General features: G+C 41.7%; 3 protein-coding genes across 3 annotated transcripts; 1 reads left to right on the top strand and 2 right to left on the bottom strand.

Annotated features, from left to right (window-relative positions):
• Positions 1–354: 354 nt before the first annotated feature.
• Positions 355–12,392, bottom strand: LOC138592531 (OX-2 membrane glycoprotein). Its single transcript, XM_069663362.1, has 7 exons — positions 12,311–12,392; positions 11,687–11,800; positions 11,290–11,610; positions 9,934–10,263; positions 6,783–7,067; positions 5,859–5,960; positions 355–2,783 (listed from the first exon to the last, which is right to left on the bottom strand). The coding sequence occupies exons 2-7, from the start codon at positions 11,766–11,768 to the stop codon at positions 2,767–2,769; spliced, it is 1,137 nt and encodes a 378-aa protein (XP_069519463.1). The 5' UTR covers positions 11,769–11,800; positions 12,311–12,392; the 3' UTR covers positions 355–2,766.
• Positions 12,393–13,314: 922 nt separating this feature from the next.
• On the top strand, positions 13,315–19,541 carry LOC138592419 (Golgi pH regulator). Its single transcript, XM_069663224.1, has 14 exons — positions 13,315–13,548; positions 14,624–14,683; positions 14,781–14,884; positions 14,972–15,078; positions 15,189–15,290; positions 15,388–15,508; positions 15,603–15,683; positions 15,767–15,876; positions 15,957–16,045; positions 17,607–17,699; positions 17,836–17,931; positions 18,258–18,347; positions 18,431–18,496; positions 18,930–19,541. The coding sequence occupies exons 1-14, from the start codon at positions 13,507–13,509 to the stop codon at positions 19,134–19,136; spliced, it is 1,368 nt and encodes a 455-aa protein (XP_069519325.1). The 5' UTR covers positions 13,315–13,506; the 3' UTR covers positions 19,137–19,541.
• An 828-nt stretch (positions 19,542–20,369) lies between these two features.
• pdzk1 (PDZ domain containing 1) lies at positions 20,370–24,732 on the bottom strand. Its single transcript, XM_069663688.1, has 7 exons — positions 24,526–24,732; positions 23,605–23,818; positions 21,955–22,287; positions 21,669–21,865; positions 21,365–21,589; positions 20,971–21,294; positions 20,370–20,423 (listed from the first exon to the last, which is right to left on the bottom strand). The coding sequence occupies exons 1-7, from the start codon at positions 24,730–24,732 to the stop codon at positions 20,370–20,372; spliced, it is 1,554 nt and encodes a 517-aa protein (XP_069519789.1).
• Between the last annotated feature and the right edge of the window lie 500 nt (positions 24,733–25,232).

Below are 25,232 nucleotides of genomic sequence, written 5' to 3'. Positions count from 1 at the left end.
AAAAAGAATTGTCTCCGTCAGCGTGTTTGTGTGTCAGTTTCATAAGAAATACGCAAACATTTATGCAACAGAACAAATGAATATTTCATGTTTCTGCAGCAGCTTAGAAATACACGAGAGCAGGACTGACATGTGCTGCAGGCTCTGCGTCTGACTGTGTGTGCACAACATGTGTGCGTCCACCGCAAACCGCCTGGCTTCGGATGAAAAAGGCCACAAGTTCGAGCATCTGGCGGCCAGGTTTGGAAGATCAGAAGGAATTTACATATTTCTCATATTGTTCTGAGAGATGAAACAGCCGGGCTGAAAAAGGCACTGACAGATTTGATATTTTTAAACATTTTTATTGTTCTGTTTGTTGCATTTAATCCATTATAGTCAGTCATGATGCATCGTTTCTAATTTGTGACTGCAGTTGCTCCGTGCAGGGCTGATTTACTTGTTTCTGGAACTACATTTCAGAACGTTTCGAATGCTCTGACCTTAAAATGAGTGCATATAGGGAAACTATGCAGACAGAGGAATGCTGTATATCTGTGCTGTATCGTTTTACTGGTGAGGAATGTGTTGAGCGACTGAGCGTTAAAACTGAAATCTGATAGCCTGCATGTTTTTCTGTTGCTAACTGATAGATTCAAGTCAATATGCTGTGATATACAAGATTATTTCAGCGTAAAGCTTTCGCCTTTAAATCCCCCTGTGTACATGCAAACAGGATATAACCCCCGAAGCGTCATTACATGTGAGGCATTTAAGTGCCACTTTGCTGCAGAGCAATGTACAAAAGAGCAGGTAGATTTTAAGGTATGTCTAAATCATTCACAGTGGCATAGTGGATCTTCTTGGAACCTTGATCAAACCACCGCAGCCCAACATTAGCACTTACATCTTCACACATATGAACTCGCTGGACTCCAGAGGCATCAAGACACGCATTCCTTTCAGGGGCACCAAAACGGTTTCGGCATGGCTACCTCAGGGAATTGATTCGAGCTACGGCTGTGGAATTCAACCTCAAAAAAATATGAACCGCACACACACCCGCCCACACACACACACACACATGATCTCTCTCTTTCTCTCTGACAACATACACAAACAGACCTTGAAGCAAGTACAAAAATGTGCAGGAGATATTACACAAACAAGACATAAGTATGTAGCCCTATGAGCTGAACCGATGAGGAACATGGCTGACCACACCCAGCTTTTAAAAGCACACAGAAGTGACGGAGGCCTTCTGAGGTACAAGAAGTAAAACCTTAAAGGGGTCATATTTTAGCTATGCAATCAATTTTCTATTATTCTAATGTGTTTTTGATTCACGTTGGTAAAGTTTGTTTTTTCCGAGCCTCTCCTTCCTCCTGAAAGGAGCTAACTGATTTGCCATTCAAAGGTCAGACCATTTTGGAGTGACAGCATAGCACCTCCCCTACGTGTGCGATCCCACGTGGGGGGAGCGGCCGCACTCCAAAGTTGTAGCAAACATGGCGGCTCTAGGATCGGTTATTCGGCCTTATATGTACAAGCCAGAATCGCCAGGAGGTATCGGAATCGTAAGCTGAAATCTTGACAACGACTTGACAACAAGCTAGAAGGCAGCCTGACGTGAACGACGGTGAATGACGATTGGTCGGTTTCAGCTAACGCAAGGTTCTACGTAGAAACCTGCAGCTGTTCTGAACGGCCCATTTCAGAGGCGACCTTTTTAAAAAATGAAAAAAAGGATAAAAATTATGGAATTATGCAGTTTTCACTTTTTCATTGTGAACAATAAACACCTAAAAAATGTGAAACCCATGCATAATACGTGAGAATCCATTTAAAAGATATGGCCCCTTTAATGTCGAGCTCATGGTGCCAATTAGCTGTATTTTTTCAGGGATGAAGTTGGTGATATCTCATATTTTCCTGTTGTCAAAATGATAATAAATCAAAGCATTAGTCCATCTCTGCTATACTGATTTGGCTGGGGAACTAATAAAGAAATGCATCTTTAAAACTAAAATTTGTATATTAAAAAAGGGCTAAATTATTTCCAAAAACAGCTGGGCATTGTAGTTTTTTAGCTAATGTTACAGAAATGGGAGGTAATGGTGCACGCGTTTGGGACTATTTTCAGCAGCGGATTAACATACATTTGGTGCGCTTGTATTGGAGCCGGATGTTGTAAATTGGAAAGACTTCAATAAACGTCACAGCCCTTCAGCCCTGTTCATGTTCCTGGTGAATGCTGCTGATTCACATGTCTTTAGGAGAAGTATGTGTTACTTTAAATCATTAATTTCATGGGTTTTGTTGGAAGAGAATATATAATTTCACCAGATGTACCCTTAAAGGATCAGGTATAAGAGACAAACAAACAGAGTACAGTATTTTGAAGACGTGCAATATGCTGCAACAGCAAAATCACTGTAAATGAATTTTGACACGCAGCGAGCCGGCTGCGTGTTGAGGAATGTGTGACCGACGACTCGATCAGTTACAAAAGCCAGAGAGAAGAAACACATCCACTCAGCGTTTCCCCGCAGACTTCACGTGAGGACAGCCCGGAGATTATACATAAGAGTCAGACTCAGAGGCAGAGGAGCAGGGATGAATGTCGTTGTACAGTCGTCGCTCATAAATAGGATTGTATTGGACATCCTATAGAGGTGTATGAGAACATCTTCCCTTTATACCAGGTGATGATGATGATGATGATGATGATGATGATGATGAAACACTTCTGTCAGGTTGGCTCTGAGAAGCCCCGCCTCTTCTTTTTCAGTCTCTGGTCTCATCTGAAAGATTAATCAGCTGAAATGTGTGGAAAAACTGAAGTAACACAAAAACAGTAACATTTATAAAAGTTAATTTCAACTGGAGTTGATATGAGAGCACAACAAAGCAAGCAACCCAGTCTGTAGAGAGCAGGGACAATAAATGTGTCATAATCACCATAGAAACAATCATAGAAACTTCAAAATACATCATAGAAACACACAGATTGATTTCCTTCATGCACAGACAGAAAACATTGACTGAATGTGTGGATAAAGTGCAGATGGAGTGCAGGTATAGAATAAAGAAACAGAATAAAAGTTTAAAGGTGGATGGTATGAGCATGACATTATGACTTAATCTATTCAGTCCCAATGCAATCTCAGATCCCATCAGCTATCTGATGAAGATATAGCCTCTGGGGACAACGGTGAACATGTCGGGCGTGTCCGGTTTAGCAAGCGCTTAGCGATAAGCGACTTCCAGTCGAGACTTCCTTTTCCGTGCGCTGCATTGTTTACAGTCCAGTTAGCAACTTGAGAAGCGACCGTGTGTTCAGATCAAATGTGAAGCGAATTTCGCCCAACCAGATACGTCAGTAAAGGGTAAAAAAAAATAAACGCCGTCATTTCATGGTTAATTAAATCCCCCAGAGAAGCCCGCCCGTTCATCTGTTTCTGGTGAATCTCAGTTACACAGAGGCTGCATTCTGGCTAACTACTGCGGTATGAACCTGAAATCTTGTGATTTACTTTAATTAACAGGTCTTAAGTTTGCTGAAATAACATCATGATGCAGATTAGTAAAAAGTAAAAATGACGCTTTGTCAGGTCTGTCCTCAAGAGGAGAAGAAATTACTTTTTAATATGCTCGTTTGTTGAACCAAGATCAGATTGATCATTTCTTGTCATGTCTCGTCATTTTTATTCAGTTAAGCTACCATTTTTGTCTTGTTTTTTCATGTTTTGTCATTTCCTGGTTTATTTTGAAAGTAACCCTGTTCCCTCTCGTGTCAGACTGTTTTACTTCCTGCCCCTGTTTTTCCCTCGTCTGGTGATTGTCTGGCCCCTCCCTAATCGTTTTCACCTGTGATCCCCTTCCTCATGTTTAAATAGTGGCGTCTCCCTTTGTCCTGTGCCAGTTCGTACTTGTCTCCATGTCAGTCGTTCCAGCGTGTTCCATGTTCCCTGCTCCTGTTCAAGTTCCAAGTAAGGTTTGTGAGAGTTTTGTTTAGAAAGGTTTTTTGTTTCTGCGATTTTTCTTATCTTAGAGATTTTCTTTGTTTCCTTATTTAGTCCAGGTTGTCCTCGTTAAGAGTGATTTTCTTTTCTTTATCAGATTTAGGCATTTTGGTTTCTTGTTTCTAGTTTCCAGTTTCCTCTACGAGTGATTTTCATTTCTTTAGCTGATTCAGGTTTTGTTTTTGTCTTGTGTTCTTCTCAGAGTAGAGAGGTTTTTCGGGTTAGTTTAAGGTAGGATAGAATTCAGGGTGAGTTCAGGGTTTTCCTCTTGCATTTTTCTTGTTTATTGAATTATTTGATTTATTTTGTAAATAAATCTTATTCATTTACTTTGATTCTTTGTCTGCTGTCGTGCTTTTGGGTTCAGCTGTCTAGGCAGATCGTTACATTTCTGATGCATTCGAGTAAGTCGGGAAATCTAAACACTGAACGGCTTTTGTTACACAGCGTCAAGGGAATTTGTCTCAAGTTGAATTTTAGATCTAGAGCCGATTGTTAGCTGTTAGCATGCAGATGTCTGTTTATAGAGATTAATAAGAAGCTTAATCGTTGTCAGACGACGCTGAGTCTGGATGTCATTACGGATTGCGTTCTGCCTGCTTTTGCTCTCCACACGGAGCGTCTTTTCCTGCATATGCCGCAGCCTGCTGATACGTGATTGGTCAATACTTCTCAGACTACAAGCGTACAACAAACACTTCCCGTACTAAAAATCAACGCCACTGCCTACAGATCCTACACAGAAATGTAGAATGCTGAAGACATGAGATATGCTTTGATTAACAGACAATGGAGCAGACGTTGGCTCCGACTCTCTTCTGAGCTAATTTGCTTAAATCGCAGGGTGTTACTGAGACAGGACACCCCCTCTGCACTCACAGGCTTTGCCTTTCTGACCTCTATTTCAAACAGTGTTTATAGTTCAGTAAGTCTTGCCGAATTTTTCCACAGACCACTTATCCTTTCATTGTTTCTGTAGACTACCGCGCTGCTTGCCAAGGAGGGAGCCCTACTAATCAAATCCTATCGACGGTAGCTGGGAGGTGCAGCAGAAACTTTCCAAAATAAGCAACAGCTAAATCATCCATCAGTTTGCAATAATTTGTTTTTATCTTCAAAAAAGGTGTAATTTATGTGTTTCATTCTTCTCCTGATGTATAAAGTGAGGTGTGACTCAAAGGCTGCACACTCTCCTTATTTTTTAGATTAAGAAGAGTTCTTCCACTTTCTACTTCACATCTGTGTCTACATGGCCTAAAGGAGGTTGCAGATACCAGCCTGGTTGCATTAACAGAGCGTACATCTGTTCTAAAGCTAAGTCAGTCATAACTTCATGTTCTAAGGATCTTTGATTATACTGATTGCCACATCTGGGCTTAAGCCTTGTTCTCATAAAACCAGGCATAAATCTTACTTCTAGTCAGGGCAGTGACAAAGTCAACATGTAGACTGTTTCTACAGGAAAGAGCTTGAACCTGTTATTTCCCCTCCAAGCTGACTTCTCCTTTTTGTATGTTGACGTCTCAGCAGTCAGCGTTATCTTGTGCTGGCTGTAAAGCTTTGAAGTTTCTGATCTTAATGTGAGTGAAACTGCACTCCCTTTTTCTTTAAACCTCCATATGACTGTCGCAAATTAAAAATGATGAGCTAGAAATTAGCAAGAAGGCTTGAGATGCATCCAATTCACATGGATGAATTTGACTGGGTACAGTTAAAACTTGGCTTAAGAGTTTAGGTGGTACCGGCTTAGGTAGGACCAGGGTTAGTGAAGAGCAATTTGTGCAACCCTGTCCAAAACTATAGGAGTAGACACTTGGCAACATACAAACGGAGACAAAGCACGCACACACTCACCTTCCTTGCGCAGGAAACACTTCCAAAGGCAGAAGCAGAGAGACATGACCAACAGAGCCGCTACTGTAGTGACGGAGATCAGGATGGTGAGAGCCGTCCCAACTAGGAGGGAGAAAGACAGGCACTTATCTTTAGAGATAGGGTGTACAGTGTAAATTCCGGCCATGCACAAGTATGATTAAATGTCATGAGCTGCAGAATGAGGGGATATTTCTGTATTACAAGGCCTGTGCTTATCTTGACATGACTTCCCTTTTATATAACATGAATGATTCGATTTGAATTTATAGTGTTACTGTGTGATTTCTCTTAAGTTTGCACTCCTGGCTCATGAGTCAGTGGTCAACTAAAGGCATGCAGATCTCACACATTATACATATGCCTATATATAAGCCCATTATTAGCTGCATTAAAACTCATTAGTTTCAGTTAAAGAGGAGATATTATGCTGTGTCACATTTTAATGTTAGCTATCCACACTTAACGTGGGTGAAGTTTCAAATCTGTAGGTAGAAGTAAGTTGGAGTAATCTCCTGCTAAAAAAGGCTGCTGTGAACGCTTGCTTTCAGACAGACTTTTTCACTTTGTGATGTCACAAAGTGGAGGAACAAGGCAGAACTTCACGCCTAGCCGGCAGCTTAGTCTGCCTCTGAAAATCTTTCCACTTCACCACTCTGCTCTACGGCCCTGCGCGTCAAGTTAGCCAATCAGAAGGAAGCAGGCTTGTAGGGGCGGGGTTTCTTAAAGGGACAGAGCTCAGGCAGAGGCTGTATGAGGGCCTGCACCGAGCACCAGAGTGAGAAAAATGAGTTTTTTTAACTTTAAATTATGCTAAGCTACTCCACAGGTATGACATGAAGAACTATTGGAGAAGCAACATAAGGACAATGCTATCAAAAATTTTCATCATCGACAACAACTCACTTTTGGTGTTCATGGATACAGCAATCGGTGACTCGAGCCCTTTGTGGTGCACCAAGCATTTGACGGACACGTCTTTCAGCAGCCCTGATTGGACGGTCAGCGTGCTGATGACCAGAGTGGTCCCGTCCCCCTGTGGGAGCTGCTGGGTCACAGGGGGACCCATGGTGCGGTTATCCCTCTCCACGTTCCACACGATCTCTGCTGGGGGCCGCGACACCGACGTGCAGTTGGCTTCGATCACACCCGGAGAGGTAGTCTTGTAGCTCACCTGAGGTTTGGGCAACACTGGGAGAAAAAATGTTGAAAACTCACTGGCACCAAAAATCATATTGTGTTAGATGTTTATGGCACATATCACATTCTGTCTTCTTCTGTACTCTTGCTGTGAGTAAAAAGCACGAAGGCCCGGAAATGTTATTACAAAAGCTGATACCTGGGAGCCTTGAAGCCTTTGGATCAACTCGGGTTTTTGTGAATTCCTGAACACTTAAGATCCATAAATGAATCTCTCTCGGGGCTGAGGGAGGAATGTGATACACTGGAATCGAGAACGTTTTTATTGGCATGAACGCGGTTAGCCACACATATTTGGCCCTTGTGGTTACAGCATCTGCAGAGAACCGCAGCCACCATCGGTGTGGATTGTATCAGATTTCTGGGTGGGTCAAACCACAAGAAAACATCTTGTAACAATTCAAACCACAATGCCCTGTGAACAAGCATGAAGCCGGTGTGGAATTTATTTGATTTATTCCACAGTTTTCTAAAGCTTTTTATGAACTGACTTTTTAGCTGCCTGGGGCGTGAAAAGTTGACCGCAACATTGACATATCATCACCTTATAAGCTGAATCCTTTGTATTAAACGGTTGCTTATTTTGGCTGCACTTCGGAGCAACATTAACATTCAGATGGAGTCTTCTATAAATCTACCTGATGGTTGAAAGTTAAATATTAACCTCTCTTTAAGCTCTGTTTTGGTCTCCACCAACTCCTGAGTCTTTAGCTGCTAAAGGTTCCATATGTAAGGGAACTAGTCACTAAATTCTCTAAAATAAAATGTTGTTTAATCATGTGCTTTTTTTGTGTATTACCGATCACAATTTAAGGACAATATGCGCAAGAGCGTGAGAGAAGGAGGGGACATCGCATCATCCAGAGATGCGTGTGGGAGGCTAGCATGAATGCTAATCGAGCTCCGATACCAGAAACACCTACTGTACTGTACAGTTTGATTTGAAACAATAGCACATCTGTTTGTTGAGCTAACTGTGAGCGAAAGGGAACGGGAGAGAAGTGGGGAAGCAAATGAGCAAAAAGAGAGAGAGAGACAAAGCACAGAGGGAATCAGTGTCTGCTGCGAACACTGACACAGTCATGCATCAGGACCTCGCTCCCTGCCTCTATCATTCCTCCCAACGGGTCCATTCTTCACATGGACACACTGTTCTGTGTTTACTTGTGTTAAAAAAATCAGCCAACAGCTTAGCCGTGCTGTATCATGAAACATTCAGCAGCTACAATCAGGAAGAGAAGATCAACATTCCTGCCTAAATCCCAGAGGTGCCGGAGTCCATGTTGACTCCTTTATGTTCCCACAAGATCCTCTCCTCCAGCTCCTACATCTACTGTAGGGCATTTCAAGCCTCACAGATATTTCTATCTGAACGACTTCTGCCAGTGAGGTTAGCACAAATGTTACACTACTGTAAAAAAACACAGCAAAATACTGGCTGACTTTAGGGGCAACAATAGCATTAGCAACAAAATCCATGAGTAATTTGGCGCTGACATTCATGATTCCCAGACAAAAACTTGATACCTCTGTTGAGTCCTGGACATACCATCAAAGGATAACTCAAAAACTACCAACAGTATAAACTGTATATTGAAATTAAATCATGAGCTCTGTTTGTTTGTTAGCCAAATAAGGGTGTATTTAAGTAAGTACTGGTCTTTTGAGCTCAAATTCTACAATGTTTTCTTGGTGCACTCTGGCAGTTAAATATGTATAATATAATATAGGTCAACATATGTTAATTTTAGCTAAACTTTAAGGACTAGTTCAACATTTTGGGATTCATGGGCAGAGCAAGGCTCGCTGTTTCCTCCAATTTCCGATCTTAGCGCTAAGGTTAGCTAAGCTCATTTGTTAGCGATAGCTTCATATTTAGTCTATAGTCCCAAAAGTGGTATCAGTTTTCTTCTTTAAAGTGATAGTCTGGAAGATTTTCATGTAAATAAATGTCTGTTAAGTCACTATTTATTGCCGTATGAGGTAACACAATGGTGATTGAGCCTATGGCTCATTGATGAAAGCCTTTGCATTTGCAGTATTATGGACTGGGGGTCTGGCGCCCAGTTAGTGACGCATTTTCCATCACCCAGCAGTGGTTGGTCTGCCAGAGAGGGTAGGCGGAGCTAAGCGGCTGCTTTTCCACTCGCTGCAAGTGTTGAGAGTAAACAGTAATCTACTATGGCTGAACAAGCAAAGAAAAGATCGATGACTACAGATACAGCTTCGAAGATAAGTGAAAATCCCAAAAAAAAGAAACAAATCTAAAACAGTCTAAAAAGGAACGCGACTGTCAGCGAGGAAAATCAAGAGTTACAACTGTTACAAAGGGAGCCAACCGTGGACGTCATAAATGCAACACTTTTTAGCTATCTGGGAAGTGTGCTCCCGCAATTACTGTTTATCGCCATAGGTGTCGCCAAAGAGAACGAAACTGAGATCTTCAAGACTAAAACTTTAACTCCCTGCTAAGAGAGTATAAAGGCGTAATTTCAATATATACAGTATAAGAAGAAGTAGTCTGTGTAAGTGCCTTAAATCTACATTTTTCTAACGTCCAGCAGGGGGCGACTCCAGTGCTTGTCAAAAGATGCTTGATTGAACAACAGAGAAATATTGTCCTTATGTGTTTATGTTCTGAACCACTAGTTGAAAGTCTTCTTCAATTCAACATGATGTTCATGTTATAAATGATGGTCTATTTAGAGTAAAATAGAAGCAGGGTATGCTAAAGGCAAGTTGCTAGCATGGCAACCTTTTAATCAGGTTAGAGATGTAGCAATGTGTATCCATCCTGTGATCCGATTATTGTCACGACTGGCACTAACTTTATGAAATATAACAATCAGCTGCTTACCATAGGTAGCGAGGCAAACTGTGGAGCTCTTCGGCCCGTCGGGATGTGTGCTGTACATGCAGGTGTAGCAGCCCTCGTCCTGGATGGTGACAGGCTGGATGATGAGCTGACTGTCGGACAGGGAGGCGCTCAGCCAGACTCTCCCCTGGTACGGGGGCTCTATCATGGGGTCACTGCGCTTTGCAAAGGAGGCCACCTCGGCAGAGTCTCCCTGTGCTGAGGTGTGTCTCCACGTGATCTCCTGCACCTTCTCAGGCAAACCGTAGGAGCAGGAGAGGGAGGCCTTCTTGCCGCTCACGGCTGTCTTGTTGCTGTCGACGGTGACTTGCGCTGAGGGGGAAAAGAGCCCACCATCCAGTGAAAGAATGGAGGACGAAAAAGAGAAAAGAAAAGGGATACAGGGGGTGAGAAACAGGGCAACGGTAATATTCTGAAATATGAGGCACCCAAACAGAAACCTGTCTCTGGAATCTGCAACAGCTGTTTCTACTTAGAAAAGTGAGCCCTCCTTCTCCCACTGCTCCTCTGCGCTTTATTAACCTGACTGGCTGAGCTTCAACTTGTGCTCAGAGGTCAGGATGGGTTAGGGACATAATTATTCACATATTTTCTTAGTAAATCCCTAAAGCAGGTTTATCTTCAGGTCGAACAGAGGAGGAACTGTTTGAGTCTGCTGGAGCTTTGGTTTTGTTTAATTTTAATGGATGTTTTCTCCGTGCAGGCACGCAAAATCAGTTAGGCGGCATTCAAGTCAAATCAATTTTACCATAATTATGAGCAGCAGGGTGAGACGATAAACTGCTCACAACAGATGTCAAGAATTTCTGACAGACGGTATCTCCCACGTGGTTAAAAGAACTACAGTGGTGCCAACAAACTGATATAATAAATACATCTTCCTTATATTTAAAACAAGCTATATCATGTTGTTTTCTCTATCTAGTTTCCCGAAACCAATTCTTTTTATCAGAGCTCCTCAGTTTGTCTCTCAGGGTGAGTTGTGTCACCATGATCATTACTCAACCTGGGCTCAAGGGGAGACTTCTCACACCTGTTTTGACTTTATCACTGCATTTCCAGCTTTATCACAGGCTAACAAAGCTTATTTTCCTGATACGGATCTCCCTAAATAAAGGAACCACCAACATTCATACTAACTAAATCGATGTGTTTGCATGTTTGCTCAATACACCTATAAGTGACTTATTCAGCCAAAGCTAAATCTCCGTTTTTCTGCTTTTCTTAGAGTCAACAGTAAAGATGACAGGAAATGAGGGGTCACTATCTGGAACTGTATAAATTCGTACAAAACAATGCATGCTGCTGAACTACACCCACAAGAGTGTATTTACTCACAGGTGACAGTGAGGCAGGTCCGTCCCTGCTTTGCACCAGACGGATGCATGTCAAAGATGCAGGTGTAGCATCCCTCGTCTCTGAAGCCCACCCTGCGGATGGTGATAGCAGAGGTGTCCTTTGGGGAGGTGGCTAGCTCCACATGGTGCTGTCCACTCACGCTGTCTCTGAGGCCGGGCTGGTAGCTCAGCAGGGTCTGGTTCTGGTCATCCAGCCAACGCACCTGCCGCAGAGTGTCGCCTCGGTCCCTCGACACAGAACAAGTCAGAGTAAAGGGCTTCTCCACGGGAGCCTCCAGACGCTCCGGTGCTGTTACCCTGCCTGAGACACCCACATGTAAAAATAACGTTTGATTTATTGAATTCTTTGAGAATTTCTCTTGGCCTTACATACTCACCCTGCAGTCTTCCCACGATCAGTAGGAGCAAACACACCTGCAGACCGTTCCTACAGGAGGCCTGGATCATCATCTTCGTCATTGCTCATTTAACAGGGAGGACGAAGAGTGAGACTGAGATGTGGAGAAATATACATTAATGTAGTCAGCCAAATGTAGACTGCAACTCTCTTATTAGCTATCTATACAACGGGTCATAACGTTAAATGTCCCAACCTTATTTATCACATCTCCACATCTCTTAAACTACTGATTGGGAAGAAAAACATCTTTCCTCCAAAGTGCCAAAAAATGCAATGCACAATGATTTTTAGTGAGTGATAGTTATCAGTTATCAGTGGGGTTTAAGTTGTCAGTGCACTTTAGACATCTGAGCAGTTTTCTGCCACATCACTGACTTAAAAGATACTAGGAGGAATTTAGGTATAATGCATCGACTTGGAATGAACTTAATAAATAATTAAATACAGACATATAATAGCAAATACACATCAAACTATATAAAAAGTTCCACGACTTTTGTTTAAAACACATAATCTGAGAAGAGAACTGAGGAGAACACCGAGGACTTGCATTTTCTATTCCCTGTCTCATATAAATCATACATTAAATTGAGACACTCACCTCTACTTGTCCTATGTTGCAAAAAGGTAAAAGCCAACAGTTGAAGATATTCTACCTCTGCAACATCTCATCCGTCCTTACGACACAGCAGACTTATGAAACATCACTCCAGAACGACCGGGAAACTATTTTTACTCATCCAAGTGTTTTCTATTCTGCGCACCAGCAGCACAATGAACACCAGCCGGCGGCAGCTCCAAACTTCAGTGTCCTGGATGCAGCTGAGTTCTGAGTGCAGGCATAGCCACAGCTATGTTTAGAGCGAACAACGTCCTCTAGTGTCACCAGCGTGTGTTGTTTTTTGAGACATAGTTGGGTTTTCAGTGGAAGTCTTTTGAGATTTACTATTGGTTTATTTAACAATCCTTAAAAGGCTACAGATTTTTGTGGACAATGTTGTGTGTTTATGTAGGACTATAACACTTCGCACTTTAAAGACAGAGAAAAGGATTAGTAGTGCTGATGTTGGTGATATTCCTTTCTTTTTTTCCAATCTTAGAAACTTTATTAAAACAATCTTCAAGAACATTTGTAAAGATACGTCCAACATGTACAATAATGTATCAAAGTATGGACAAATATACAAACTGGGGTAATCAACATGACTGTACAACAAATGTTAAGAGAGACAAGAAGGTTCTGCTATTAAACTTTCTAAATAACACATTTGTTTCAAAATCTGTAGTTTTAAAATTATAAAAGGGTTGTTGGTGATGTTTCTAGTCTTTGTGATAAATGGAAGCAGAAAAAGCAGATTGCCGTTTTGTCGCCCTCCTCAGGTAAACGTGGGGATTACCAGGAATCAGAAATGTCCTTAAAGCGTTAAAAAAAGTAACCAAATTCATGACTCAAGCTACTTTGAATAATCGACACTATTTTTGAATTACATTTTTTAAAGCATTAACACCCCTTTCTTATGATTTCGTCTCGTCGTTATTTGGTTTGACGTCACAGTCTTGAGACGGAAGTGTGTTTGCCGGGCTCATGTTGATGACGTAGCTACAAGGACTGCCGTTGAAACTTGACAGCTGAACAACAAATGCTCCTAAAATGAGCTCAATAGCAACGTAAAAACATTTAAAATATCTGAGGCTGGGTTATTTTTCAGATCAGCATGCATTGAAAACAGCCCTCGACCCTGCTACACCCGTACAGTCAGATTTTTACGGACTAAAAGCTTTTGTACCGACATCATCATGTCGTTTGTGGTGGACTCTGTCATCATGTTCACCTCACAGGTAATCGTGAGTTGTAAAGTCGCGAATTGCAACATGTATAACTTTCAGTAAACAAGAAAATCCAGCGCTTGATGAAAGCTAACGTGGTATATGTTTCATTACGTAGCTCTGTGGCAAACTTGAGCTACGGCGTCATTGTTCTCGTGTTAAGTTATACAGTGAAGTTTAGGTCATTTTAAATATTTTCAGACTAAGTGGAAAAGGCTGAAGACGTCTTGAAAACAATTAACATTCTGCTGAGATTTTTAATAGTCAATTACAACTATTTAACGCTACTGAAGTTGCTTTTTGAAAACATCCAGCTAAATAGCAGCAATTTCAAATTAAACTGTTAATAGCTTTTTATTTACCAAATTTGTAATATGTATAAACAAACACAGCAAACACTCTGTGTACTAAAAGTTAATTTTGAACTAGCTTACAAGCATGTATTTAAAATGGTAAATTTTAAGTTAAAAACCCCTGCGAAACATAACATTAAACGAAACATCAATATGGAGGCTTTTCTGGCATTGCTATATTTTTTATAAAAGTTGGTAGTTGTCCTTTACACATTTATGTTGTATACAAAAGGCTTTACTATGATTAAGGTTATTTCTTTTGTATTTTTGAAATGCACAAACTAGCAAAAATACTGTTAAGCATTTTGAGTCATGTTGGGTAATTTCCATCAGGTAGCATATTTTATAAGGAGTATGCTACTAATTGTCAGTGCTACTTAGGTCATGTGTTATAAGTAAAGAAGTATTGTCGTTGGGAGACAGGTATAATTTTGTAAATAATATGCTAAGACCTGTGTTAAATATTTTTTGTGTATTTTGAATATTGTATTAACTGAGAACATAGTGTTTGTGAAGAGTTTAATGATGACATGGCTGTTCTCTTGGGTCCCAGAAAGCCATGACAGTGAGCCAGCATGCACAGTACAAGGACTCTGAATTTAAAGCAGCTTTATGGAAATCAGCCATCATTAACTGTATTACTAAAAACTGTGCTTTTCCTACCATGATATTAAAATGTCTAACAATGATATCTTCCCCTACTCTCCTCCCTCCTAAAATTGAATCCACCACAGGTGCTGTTCTTTGGATTTGGCTGGTTATTCTTTATGCGGCAGCTGTTTAAAGATTATGAGGTACAGTGTTATCACAAGCATCTATTTACAAATACTATAAGGAGGGGTGTGTTGGCCACTGTAGGGGCAAACGCTGATTGTTTCTGTTTGTTGACAGGTACGACAGTATGTTGTCCAGGTGGTTTTCTCTGTCACGTTTGCTTTTTCATGTACCATGTTCGAGCTCATCATCTTTGAGATCCTTGGTGCCTTAAGTAGTAGGTAAGTACAATTTTATGTGGAATATAACTGTATTTTAGATCTGCTTATTGCACTTAAAGAATCATAACCAATGTGTCTTTTTCACAGTTCTAGATATTTCCACTGGAAGCTGAATCTGTATGTGATACTGCTGGTTCTCATCTTTGTGGTGCCTTTCTACATTGGTTACTTTGTTGTCAGCAACATACGACTGTGTGAGTGAAGCTAATTAGCTGTGTTATAACAATAAAACAGTAATACTTCAAATGAAAAATGTTATTTCCAGATGATGTCACTGAAAGCTGTTTGTGTTGTGTCTTTGTAGTGCAGAGACAGAGGCTTCTGTTCGCTTGTATGGTTTGGTTTACCTTCATGTATTTCTTCTGGAAGCTAGGAGACCCATTCCCCATCCTGAGTCCAAAACATGGTGGGTGTGCGTCCTTCTCCGGGCTCCTTTTATGCTTTGTTTGTGATTGTGTAGTCAAGTAAAATAATGGTGTCGCTGTTGTTGTCTTTTTTTGTAGGCATATTGTCAATTGAGCAGCTAATCAGTCGTGTTGGTGTGATCGGAGTCACGCTCATGGCTCTGTTGTCGGGCTTTGGTGCTGTCAACTGTCCCTACACGTACATGTCTTATTTCCTCAGGTAAGTTCAGCCGTGGCTTTTCCCTGCATCATACATTACTTTGCTAAATTTAAAATCTGCAAGCATAAGACATGCTGCTTTGTTATTTTTACAGGAATGTAACAGACAGTGACATCCTCGCTCTGGAGAGGCGGCTGCTCCAGACTATGGACATGATTGTCAGCAAAAAGAAAAGGTGAGAAAAAGACTTTATATATTTTAAATGAAATAAGTATTCAACAAATGATTGTGCCACAAGAATTCATTCTTTGTGTGTAGAATTGCCATGACACGGAGGCAGATGTACCAACGTGGGGAGGACCAGAACAAACAGACGGGACTCTGGGGCATGATCAAGAGTGTTACCTCCACACAAACCGGCAGCGAAAGTATCCTTACGACACGAACATGATACCAGAAAGTCTTCATTTTTCTACAGTTGATATTGGCCTTAACTATTTTTCCTCAGACCTCTCTCTGATCCAGCAGGAGGTCGATGCTCTGGAGGAGCTAAGTCGACAACTCTTTCTGGAGACTGTGGACCTGCAAGCCACCAAGGTAATGCATGCAGGCACACACACGCCTGCCAAGTAGACTATTCTCCACTTGTCTGCTGGGTGTGTAAATAAGCAACTGTTTCTTAACAAGTTCACCATATTAACGTAAAAGGTCAGTGTTGTGTTCACAGCTGATTTCTGCTGCCCTCAAGTGGCCAGATGTAATCTGTATTGTAGACCTGAGCCTACTTTAGTTGTTTGTGTCCTGACTTGCACAGTTGACAGATCTGACTGCTGTAAAGCTCTGATAAAGCTTAAAGCAGTGCCTATCTCACGGTGAATCAGTAAACAAAGTCCCTTCTTCCAAAACAAATTCTCAGTTGTTGAATGTTATCAGTTTGAAACTTTACCACCTGTTTACCAGAGTACGAGTACACATGCTTGTTTGTGTTTCCCTTCAGTTGCTATACGGCTCTGTTTGTGACCCTCCCTCAGTTGATAATTAAAGTGGGCACTGCTGCAGGACGCCTGAGCCAGTCAAAGATTACAGAGAGAGTTAAAGGCAAACTGAAGGGCGAAGGAAAGTGGAGATGTCAGACATTTGTACACTTAAATCCTTTCTCCCAGACAGGGATGAGTTATGTTAGTCTCCTATTTTAAATTTGTTGTGGCTGAAGTTGAGTGTTATTGCATCATAACACACAAAGCTAAATTAATGTCTTCTATAGACCTGATGAATATAAGTCCAACGTTTACCTGCCTTTAAGCTCTGGTTTTGTCTCTTCTGGTATCTGATGGAGTGATCTTTGATTGAGTATTAGCGTAAAGGTGCTTTAAAATCACAACAATTAGCTTATAGAGGCTAAAAGCTCAGTAGGCATTGGGTACTCAAACTCCTTTTGCAGACATTTATTTAACAGCAAAAGTATTAATCAATAATAGCTCAGCTACAGCAAACCAACGTTAACTAAACGTAATAATCTCTAAGATTTTCATGTAAATAAATGTCTGTTAAGTCACTATCTATTGCCGAATGAGGTAACACAATGGTGATTGAGCCTATGGCCCACTGATGAAAGCCTTTGCATTTGCAGTATCATGGACTGGGTGTCTGGTGTGACATTCCCAGAAGAAATCACAAGCCGTCGCCAGTTAGTGACACGTTTTCCATCACCCAGCAGTGGTTGGTCTGCCAGAGAGGGTAGGCGGAGCTAAGCGGCTGCTTTTCCGCTCTCTGCAAGTGTTGCGAGTAAACAGTAATCTACTTTGGCTGAACAAACAAAGAAAAGCTCGACGACTACAGATACAACTTGGAAAATAAGTGAAAATCCAAAGAAAAAGAAACAAATTTGACGCTCAGATGAAGGCAAACTGTCTAAAAAGGAAAGCGGCCGTTAACACATGGTTCATACAGAGCAGCTCTGCAGCTGCTTATCATTTACACAAAGGTTGCCACTTAAATTACTGCTTGATTAGATTTTTGTAATCTGCCACGTTGCTCTAACTGCTATTACAGATACATACATTTATCTATACACACTTCGCCCATTCTGACGAGCCCTTCTGCCTGTGTGTGATAAATGATTTGCTGAGTCTTAACCACCACCTTTCCTTATCTGTAGGAGCGAATCGAGTACTCAAAGACATTCCAGGGGAAATACTTCAACTTTCTCGGCTACTTCTTTTCCATCTATTGTGTCTGGAAAATCTTCATGGTGAGAAGATTCACCGTTGTGTTCTGGCTTTTTGTCTGTGCCTCCCACTCCCACATAGCGACTGTGAATGCTGTTGCCTGTTTACAAAATAACATGATGTTGTTTATGTGTAAGATCCTGCTTCTGTTTCTCATAGGCCACGATAAACATCGTGTTCGATCGAGTTGGAAAGACAGATCCGGTGACGAGGGGCATTGAAATTACAGTGAACTACTTGGGCATCCAGTTTGATGTAAGACACACACACACAGGCACACACATGCAAAACACATACACCTGCAAAAAGAGTCACATGTCAAACTGCGTGACCTCCTGTAAAGATAATTACCTGCACCATTATCATCTCCCTGCGCTGCTTTCTCTGCGGTGAACCTGATAATGATCACTTTAGATCTTTCCCCACGTAGACAATTATTTGAGCACTCACACTCAGAGCATGACGTTGTGTTTAAATTCAAATGAATAAATGATGAAATGATCCTTTGTCCCTTCTTTAATATTGTTGTTTAAAATTTATTTTCTCCTCTGATTATTTTGTTCTCCTTCTCAACATCTCAGGTTAAGTTTTGGTCCCAACACATCTCGTTCATCTTGGTGGGAATCATAATCGTTACATCCATTCGAGGCTTACTCATCACCCTCACTAAGGTAAAACTATCACGTCATACATGTTGAAATGGTTAGAGGTTAAAACATCTGTTTCACCATATTTAATGCTTTGCTTTTTTTAGTTCTTCTACGCAATATCAAGCAGCAAGTCGTCCAATGTCATCGTGCTGGTCCTGGCTCAGATCATGGTGAGTGTTTCTTTATCTTAAAGCTCCTGTGAGGAGTTTTTCACTGGTTATGAAACAGACTGAAATTAAATCTGATGACTCTATATGAGCTACAAAAGCAAACCAGAGCATCAGCGACAAGATTGATTATTTCTATAGAGTTATTTTTAATGCCTGAACTTGCTGGCGGGGGGGAGGTGTCAGACGAAGCGATTAACTGCACGCTGCCTTTGTCTCAGGGCAAACATTTAAAGTGAGTGATACATATGATTGTTAAAGAAAGCAGGATGAGATTTGTTGTTAAAAACCACCACTTCAGCATGAACAGGACAAAATCAGCAAAGAGATAAGAGGTACGGCTTTGTCCACAGGGGGCGCCAAAATCCTCACAGGAGCTTTAAATACAAGCCGACAAGAAACAGATAAACCTAAACGTTCTCTCTCCGTGTCTCAGGGGATGTATTTTGTATCGTCCGTGCTGCTGATGCGTATGAGCATGCCGCTGGAGTACCGCTCCATCGTGACAGAGGTTCTGGGAGAGCTCCAGTTCAACTTCTACCACCGGTGGTTCGACGTCATCTTCCTGGTCAGCGCCCTGTCCAGCATCCTCTTCCTGTATCTCGCCCACAAGCAGGCACCAGAGAAGCACATGGCTCTCTGATCACCTGGATGTGACTGCCGACTCATGGAGTGACTTTAAATCTGGAATTTTGTGGTATCCAGACATTTTTGGGGCATAATTATCTGGACTGCCGGTTCCTGAATCAGGAATGGCTGATTGTTGGATGAAGGTGATGGGGAACTATTGGAGCACATGATGAATAAACCTTCAAAGTAAAGTATTTACAGAACAAGTATTACCTTTACAAATGTAATTTACCTACAAATGCAAAAACGTTGATCTCTGTGCTCTTAAATGTTCATTATTATGGCCTAAATGATCTTTTCTGCGTTGGTCTTAACACACTGGAGCTGTACTGTTCACAGCACGTCCCGATTTTACTTCCACTGAGGTTGAAATAGACGATATGAAAGAAGGATGAAGCTGTCTCAATCTTGTTTTTTTTTAAATAAAAAATGTCATTTAATTGGAACACAAACAAACACCCATAAAGGAAGCTGTATTCTGATAGCATGTGTTACTTTATTTCCATTCCTTTAATTTAACATACATTTTCTTTTATTTCACAAACAAGAACAAAGTTAAAGCTTCAGAACATTAAAGGGGGGGTATTATGCTAATTTCAAGCTTCATATTTCACTCTGTGATACCTGTGGAGTAGCTTAGCATAATTTACAGTTTAAAAAATCATTTTTCTCACACTGGTGCTCTGTGCAGGCGCTCATACAGCCTCTGCCTGAAACGACTCAGCCCTTTAAGAAACCCCGCCCCTTCAAGCCCACTTTCTTCTGATTGGCCAGCTCCCAGAAGCCTGATGATGTCACAAAGTGCAGAGTGTAGAAAAAACTGTGTGAAACCTGGCGGGATTACTCCGACATACTTTTACCTACAGATCTGAAACTTCACCCACGTTTAGTCTGGACATCCAACATTGTTAAATGATATATATGTCTTACAATGTGAAACGTGTAATACCCCCTCTTCATAAAAAGGCAGCAGTTCTTGGAGAAAAACATACATTAAAGGCAACAATGTTTACTGGCAGCATTAATAGGTTGTAGTTATCACAATGACTGGCAATAATTAGCAATCTCTGCTGTGATTGAGGTTTTTACAGTGAGTTTCAAAAGTCTTTACAGTCAATCTTTTCCTTGTATCTCTTTGTCTCCTGTGACATTCATTAACTGTGTGAAGAGCTGATTGTTTAAAAAAAAAGATGGATCAACATTAAGATTGACGAAGGTGAAATCAGGAGGTCATTTTGGCGGCATTTTAGAATTGCTCATCAAAATCTTCTGCTGATGAAGACGATGACACAGACGGGGTCTAGAAGAGAGAAAATATCAAATATTATTATTACCTTTTGCACAGTGCTTAGTGAAATACTCAAGTTAGCATGCTAATAAGCTAATTTTATCAGTTATAATCTTTGTCTAAAATCAAAGTGTAGCCAAGTTAGGTGGGAATGTTAGTTTTGCAGATGTTTTGTCATAAACTTAAAGGAGCAGCTGTCAGTCAAAGCTGGTGTTCTCTGTAATCGACAGAAGCAATAATATTTGAAATTGGCGCCATAGCTGTGGAGAAAGTTTAACGAACAGCTCCTGGTTTCGCCCATTCTACAGTCCTACAACACCCAGCGTGCATTGCGCCACTCCATCTGTAAGGAACGGCCCAGCGAGAGACGCTGGCGTGAAATACTACTGAAAAGTGCTGTAATTGGGGGAAACCAGAAAACATCCAACTGATATAGATATGTCACAGACTTATATCGGCCAGATGAATATATCAGTCAGTTGGGGATTGACTAGAATATTCCTTGAACCACACAAGCAGCTGCACTTTTACCTCTGTCCATTTAAAGCTCACTACTCACCCTCTCTCTTGCTGGCTCAGGGGGAGTTTCAGGTCTGGCCTCCATCTCCTGCTCCTGCTCCCTGCTGGTCTTTGGACTGTCCGCATGGTGGACCTGAGCATACAATGTTTCCCCGAGGAGCAGGCGTGTGATGGTCACCCCTCTAGCTTTCAGGCCGTCATAGACGCTCTTTTTGGCCACCAGCATCTCCAGGGAGCTTCCACTGCGGCGGATTATTTCCACCACCTCATCGTGGCTGCTCTGCTCCACATTTACTCCGTCTACCTCCACCACAACGTCGTCATCCTCCAGACCCGCTCTGTCGGCAGCTCCACCCTTCACAACCTGAAACAAAGGGTGTCTTACCGCTTTGATTTGAAATGATTTGATGCTTGACGTTCAGAGTAATTCCTACCTCCTTGATGTACTGTCCACATACGCCCTGCAGGCCGTTTAGGTGAAAGCCATAACCGTCAGCGGTCTTCACCATCTTACACAGTTTAGGCTTGAGCTCCTCCTCCTTGTCTTGAACAAGTACTGATGGTTTCACGGGAGCGGGTAGATTGATGGCCTCTGTGTAACTGGGCGGCGAGTTTGAATTATGCTTATCCTCCCAGAAGAGCATAGGACTTGTTTTCGCCTGTGAGGGACATCAGGATGACATTATATCGATTGTCTGCTTACTATATCAGAGTTTGACAGTGAAACACTTGACTTACCAGCTTATACATTAGGTCTGTTTCTTTGTCCACCACAAGCAGGGAGCAGTTTTTTCCACTCTGCCTGAACTTTTCCACCACCTGCTCATGGCTGCAGCCTTCTACTTTTTCACCATCTATGCCCAAGAGTCTGTCACTTTCCTTCAGTCCTGCTGCTTGTGCTGGGCTGCCTTTCTCTATGTTCTTGAGGAAGTGTCCTGCATTAAGTAAATCATCATACTGTAACAGCGTCATGTCTTATGAACTATAAAATGCTGACACATTAGCATATTAATAATGGTCTTGCCTGTTTGGCTGGGCTCCTCCCTGAGCACAAAGCCATAGCCGTCCATTCCTTTGGTCATGTCGATTCTGCGTGGCTTGCGTGGGAGATACCTGGTTGTGGCTAACCATGCTCCCATCTTCATACGATTGTTCTGGAAGTACTTGTCCGTTTCCTCGTCCACCAGCAGGAGCATGATGTTGTTGCCAGCGACCTTGATCTTGTCCACTACCTGGTCGTGTGTGTAGTTCTCTACGTTCTCCCCGTTGACCTCCAGCAGACGGTCATTGACTCTAACCCCTGCCTGGTGAGCCACGCTTCCTGAGGCCACTTCTGTCATGAACAGACCCTTCTCCCCTAGAGATGAAGATGGAAAATAATGTTGTCAGTTCTCTACAGCCTTTAAAAAAACAGTAGCACCACTAAAAACAAGGCAACCTTCATAAAGCATCCAACTGTACATCTTAGCAGGACTTTGGGGGTTCCAATGTTTATGCTTGAAAAGGTGTATGAAGCTTTTTGTAGCTCCACAGGAAGCTCCTCAGAATGGTCTCTTGAGTCGGCTTTGGTTCAGTCGTGTAACCCATGGACTCCTGCCTGAGGATATATTCTCCAAACTTGGCCAATATTTGTGGTTTAGCAAGCAGATATCTGGATGCTTGGACCAAGGCTTCCTTTTTCGTGCACGGGTTATTGTTTATAACCCAACTTGCAACTTGAAATTGGAGTTTGATTTGAAAAGCAACATCATCCCAGCATCCCAGCAATCACACACCAAAAAGCTACGTTGGCGTCAGATAAGAGCTAATGCTTTCCAACGTTGCACTCCGACCAATGCGTCCTGCCTCTTTGGCACTCCGCACAGTCATTCTACATGCCACCAAAGCCCGCTCAGATATAATTTGTTAGCACACACCCAATAGTGATGGCATGAGGTACACCTTTACATCGGTGTAGCAAGGTTATAAATTCAACTGCTGAAGGTGAGCAAAAATCAAGACCTAAAGGTCAGGGATAAACTAATCAATGAGAGATTTCGTGCCCTATTCGCACATGACTTGTATACCTGGGGACCTCTAGTAATTTGTAATACATAATTGTGAATGTCGTCTGTTATCTTAATCCCTTGTGAATCGGCCATGTCTGTAATTTGTAAAATAAAAATTCCAGCGCAAATTGCCACCATATGTTGGCAAACACAGACGTCATCTGATGACATGCATGGCAACATGCGATAAGGAACGTTTTTCTATCTGTTAACTGGGTTACGGCTTCATGCAGGTGTTACGCGAAGCCTTGACATTTTCAATCATTTCAAAGGGGATAATGTCTGTAAATTATAGTAAAACACAGACTTTGCTTATCCCGTGTGAATGCGCTGCACGAAACACAGACATGAGGGAGTCATTTCTAAATCATGAGGTCCCCAGGTAATAGTAGTCCAGCGTGAACAGGGCTCAAGAGAGTGTTGGTGTATAGATCCTTTCTAAACTGTTGCTTATAAGAAAGTGATAGAAAATAATTGTATGCTCAGTTAAATAGATGTCACAAATCCAAGCAAATTATAACCAAACCCTCAGGGAAATACATTAAACAGGTTTATTTGTAGTTAAAAAATTTTTAAATGATCATTTGTCTGAATTTACAATCCCTCAAACCCCCTCCTCAGCTCACCTGTGACCGAGCGTAAAGAAAACCCAAAGCCCAGGCTGGACTTAACCAGGTAGCACAGTTTAGGTTTTTCAGCCTGTGTGGCCGCACCGTTGACAACTGGTTTGCCCTGAGGGCCGGCCAGGTTCACTCCCTTTGCTTTGGCTTTGTTGTAAGAGGCTTCATCCAGGATGTGAAACGTGACTGATGACCCGCTGTTTCTCACCATGTCCACCACCTATCCCCAGGGAACAGATACATGGTTTAAAAAAGAGGCCCGTCCCAGAATAACTTTATCAATACAGAGCAAGTTAGAAATACAGTATGAGAGAATACACGACATACCAAAACCAAAAACTGTGAGCTGAATTGTAATTGTTGACAAAGAAAGCAATCAATTACTTGATCAATATTATCATTGACACACATCTAATCATTGATCCTTTCAATTGTCTTCCAAGTTAAAGTTTCAAGTTTTCCTCACCATTCCTGTAACAGCAGCTAAAACATTTTAGCAACAAGCTAATGCTAGCCAAGCTAGCTAAAGTTAGTTGGAAGTTTACAGGCACCACGCATCCAATTACACTGCATCTTCACTTCAAAGGGTCTGCCTGTTGTTCTTATAAAGTAGATGTTTTATAAATATGTATGATTTCATGTTCTCTTCATTTTCTATTGTGGCTAAAAATGTCAAATACACGCTACTAAGAAAGTCTTAAGTTGTGCTAGGTAGCTAACGTAGTTGCCTGTCAAAATGGAGAAGAAGAAAAAGAACATTTTAAAAGGGGTAAGTAAAATTTTAAATAGATGAATGATTTTATATGTGCCAAGACTTATATTTGAGACCTGTCTGATAACCTTTTACAACATTTTCTCATGTTCTAGGCTCCATATCCCTCTCATTGATTGAATAAATCCAGTGCTGTAATTCCACACCCTACTTACATCTGAATGGGAAAGTCCATCCACATATGTTCCACCGACTCTCAGGATGCGGTCTCCATCTTTCATGCCGGCCAGTTCAGCCGGCCCTCCCATTTCCAGGCATCGGATGAGGTGACCCTGCTCCCCGTGCTCCACCCTCAAGTAGAAGCCGAATGTTTGACCCGGCTTCTTGGTCAGAGAAATCACCCTCGGCTTGTACCCGGCCATGTCCTGATGGGAATGAGGAGGTTAATAACACACGATCAATATTGGTTTTATTCATAACCTCTCCTACGTCGCCCCATGTCTTTCTCCTCACACTGCTATCACCCTTTAAACATTTAATCGGCATTACCCTAAGGACCTGAGGAGGCCATAAAAGTGCTGATAGCTTGTCATGTCAAGTTAATCTTCTATATCAGTTAATGATTAATTGCAGGCACAGCTGAGTAAGGTGACGACTCTCCCTTAAATTACAAAGTGGACTTTGGATGTAAGGAACGTCTCTCACTGTAATTTTTTTGCTCCACCAACTTAACTAGTTCCACAGCTCAACTACAACTCCACTTTTGTTGCCGAGCAACCCCAACATTCTCCTGCACTCTGTGTTTACACGTTACCCCAGATCAGCTGTTTTTATCATGTATATTTATCTGTATGATTTAACTGAAGATCAATACGACTCTGCTGTGTGATTCAGAGGCACCAGCTTGACATACACGGTCTGC

This window comes from Semicossyphus pulcher, unplaced genomic scaffold (assembly GCF_022749685.1).
Source record: "Semicossyphus pulcher isolate SPU_LCO1_2020_fin unplaced genomic scaffold, fSemPul1.0.p SCAF_15, whole genome shotgun sequence".
NCBI classification, from domain to species: domain Eukaryota; kingdom Metazoa; phylum Chordata; class Actinopteri; order Labriformes; family Labridae; genus Semicossyphus; species Semicossyphus pulcher.
This window is presented reverse-complemented; position numbering and strand designations above follow the sequence as displayed.

What these genes read in the sequence shown, in the direction of transcription:
- LOC138592419 (XM_069663224.1), top strand. Translation starts at nt 13,507, where the DNA reads ATGTCGTTTGTGGTGGACTCTGTCATCATGTTCACCTCACAG. An exon ending in ATTGTCAGCAAAAAGAAAAG is followed by an intron (nt 15,684 to 15,766) that starts GTGAGAAAAAGA and finishes CTTTGTGTGTAG; the next exon opens with AATTGCCATGACACGGAGGC. An exon ending in GTGTCTGGAAAATCTTCATG is followed by an intron (nt 17,700 to 17,835) that starts GTGAGAAGATTC and finishes TGTTTCTCATAG; the next exon opens with GCCACGATAAACATCGTGTT.
- pdzk1 (XM_069663688.1), bottom strand. Translation starts at nt 24,732, where the DNA reads ATGGCCGGGTACAAGCCGAGGGTGATTTCTCTGACCAAGAAGCCGGGT. An exon ending in TTCTTTACGCTCGGTCACAG is followed by an intron (nt 22,288 to 23,604) that starts GTGAGCTGAGGA and finishes CTTCATCTCTAG; the next exon opens with GGGAGAAGGGTCTGTTCATG. An exon ending in GTGGACAGTACATCAAGGAG is followed by an intron (nt 21,295 to 21,364) that starts GTAGGAATTACT and finishes CCTTTGTTTCAG; the next exon opens with GTTGTGAAGGGTGGAGCTGC.
- LOC138592531 (XM_069663362.1), bottom strand. Translation starts at nt 11,768, where the DNA reads ATGACGAAGATGATGATCCAGGCCTCCTGTAGGAACGGTCTGCAGGTG. An exon ending in GATCGTGGGAAGACTGCAGG is followed by an intron (nt 11,611 to 11,686) that starts GTGAGTATGTAA and finishes TGGGTGTCTCAG; the next exon opens with GCAGGGTAACAGCACCGGAG. An exon ending in TGTATCCATGAACACCAAAA is followed by an intron (nt 5,961 to 6,782) that starts GTGAGTTGTTGT and finishes TCTCCCTCCTAG; the next exon opens with TTGGGACGGCTCTCACCATC.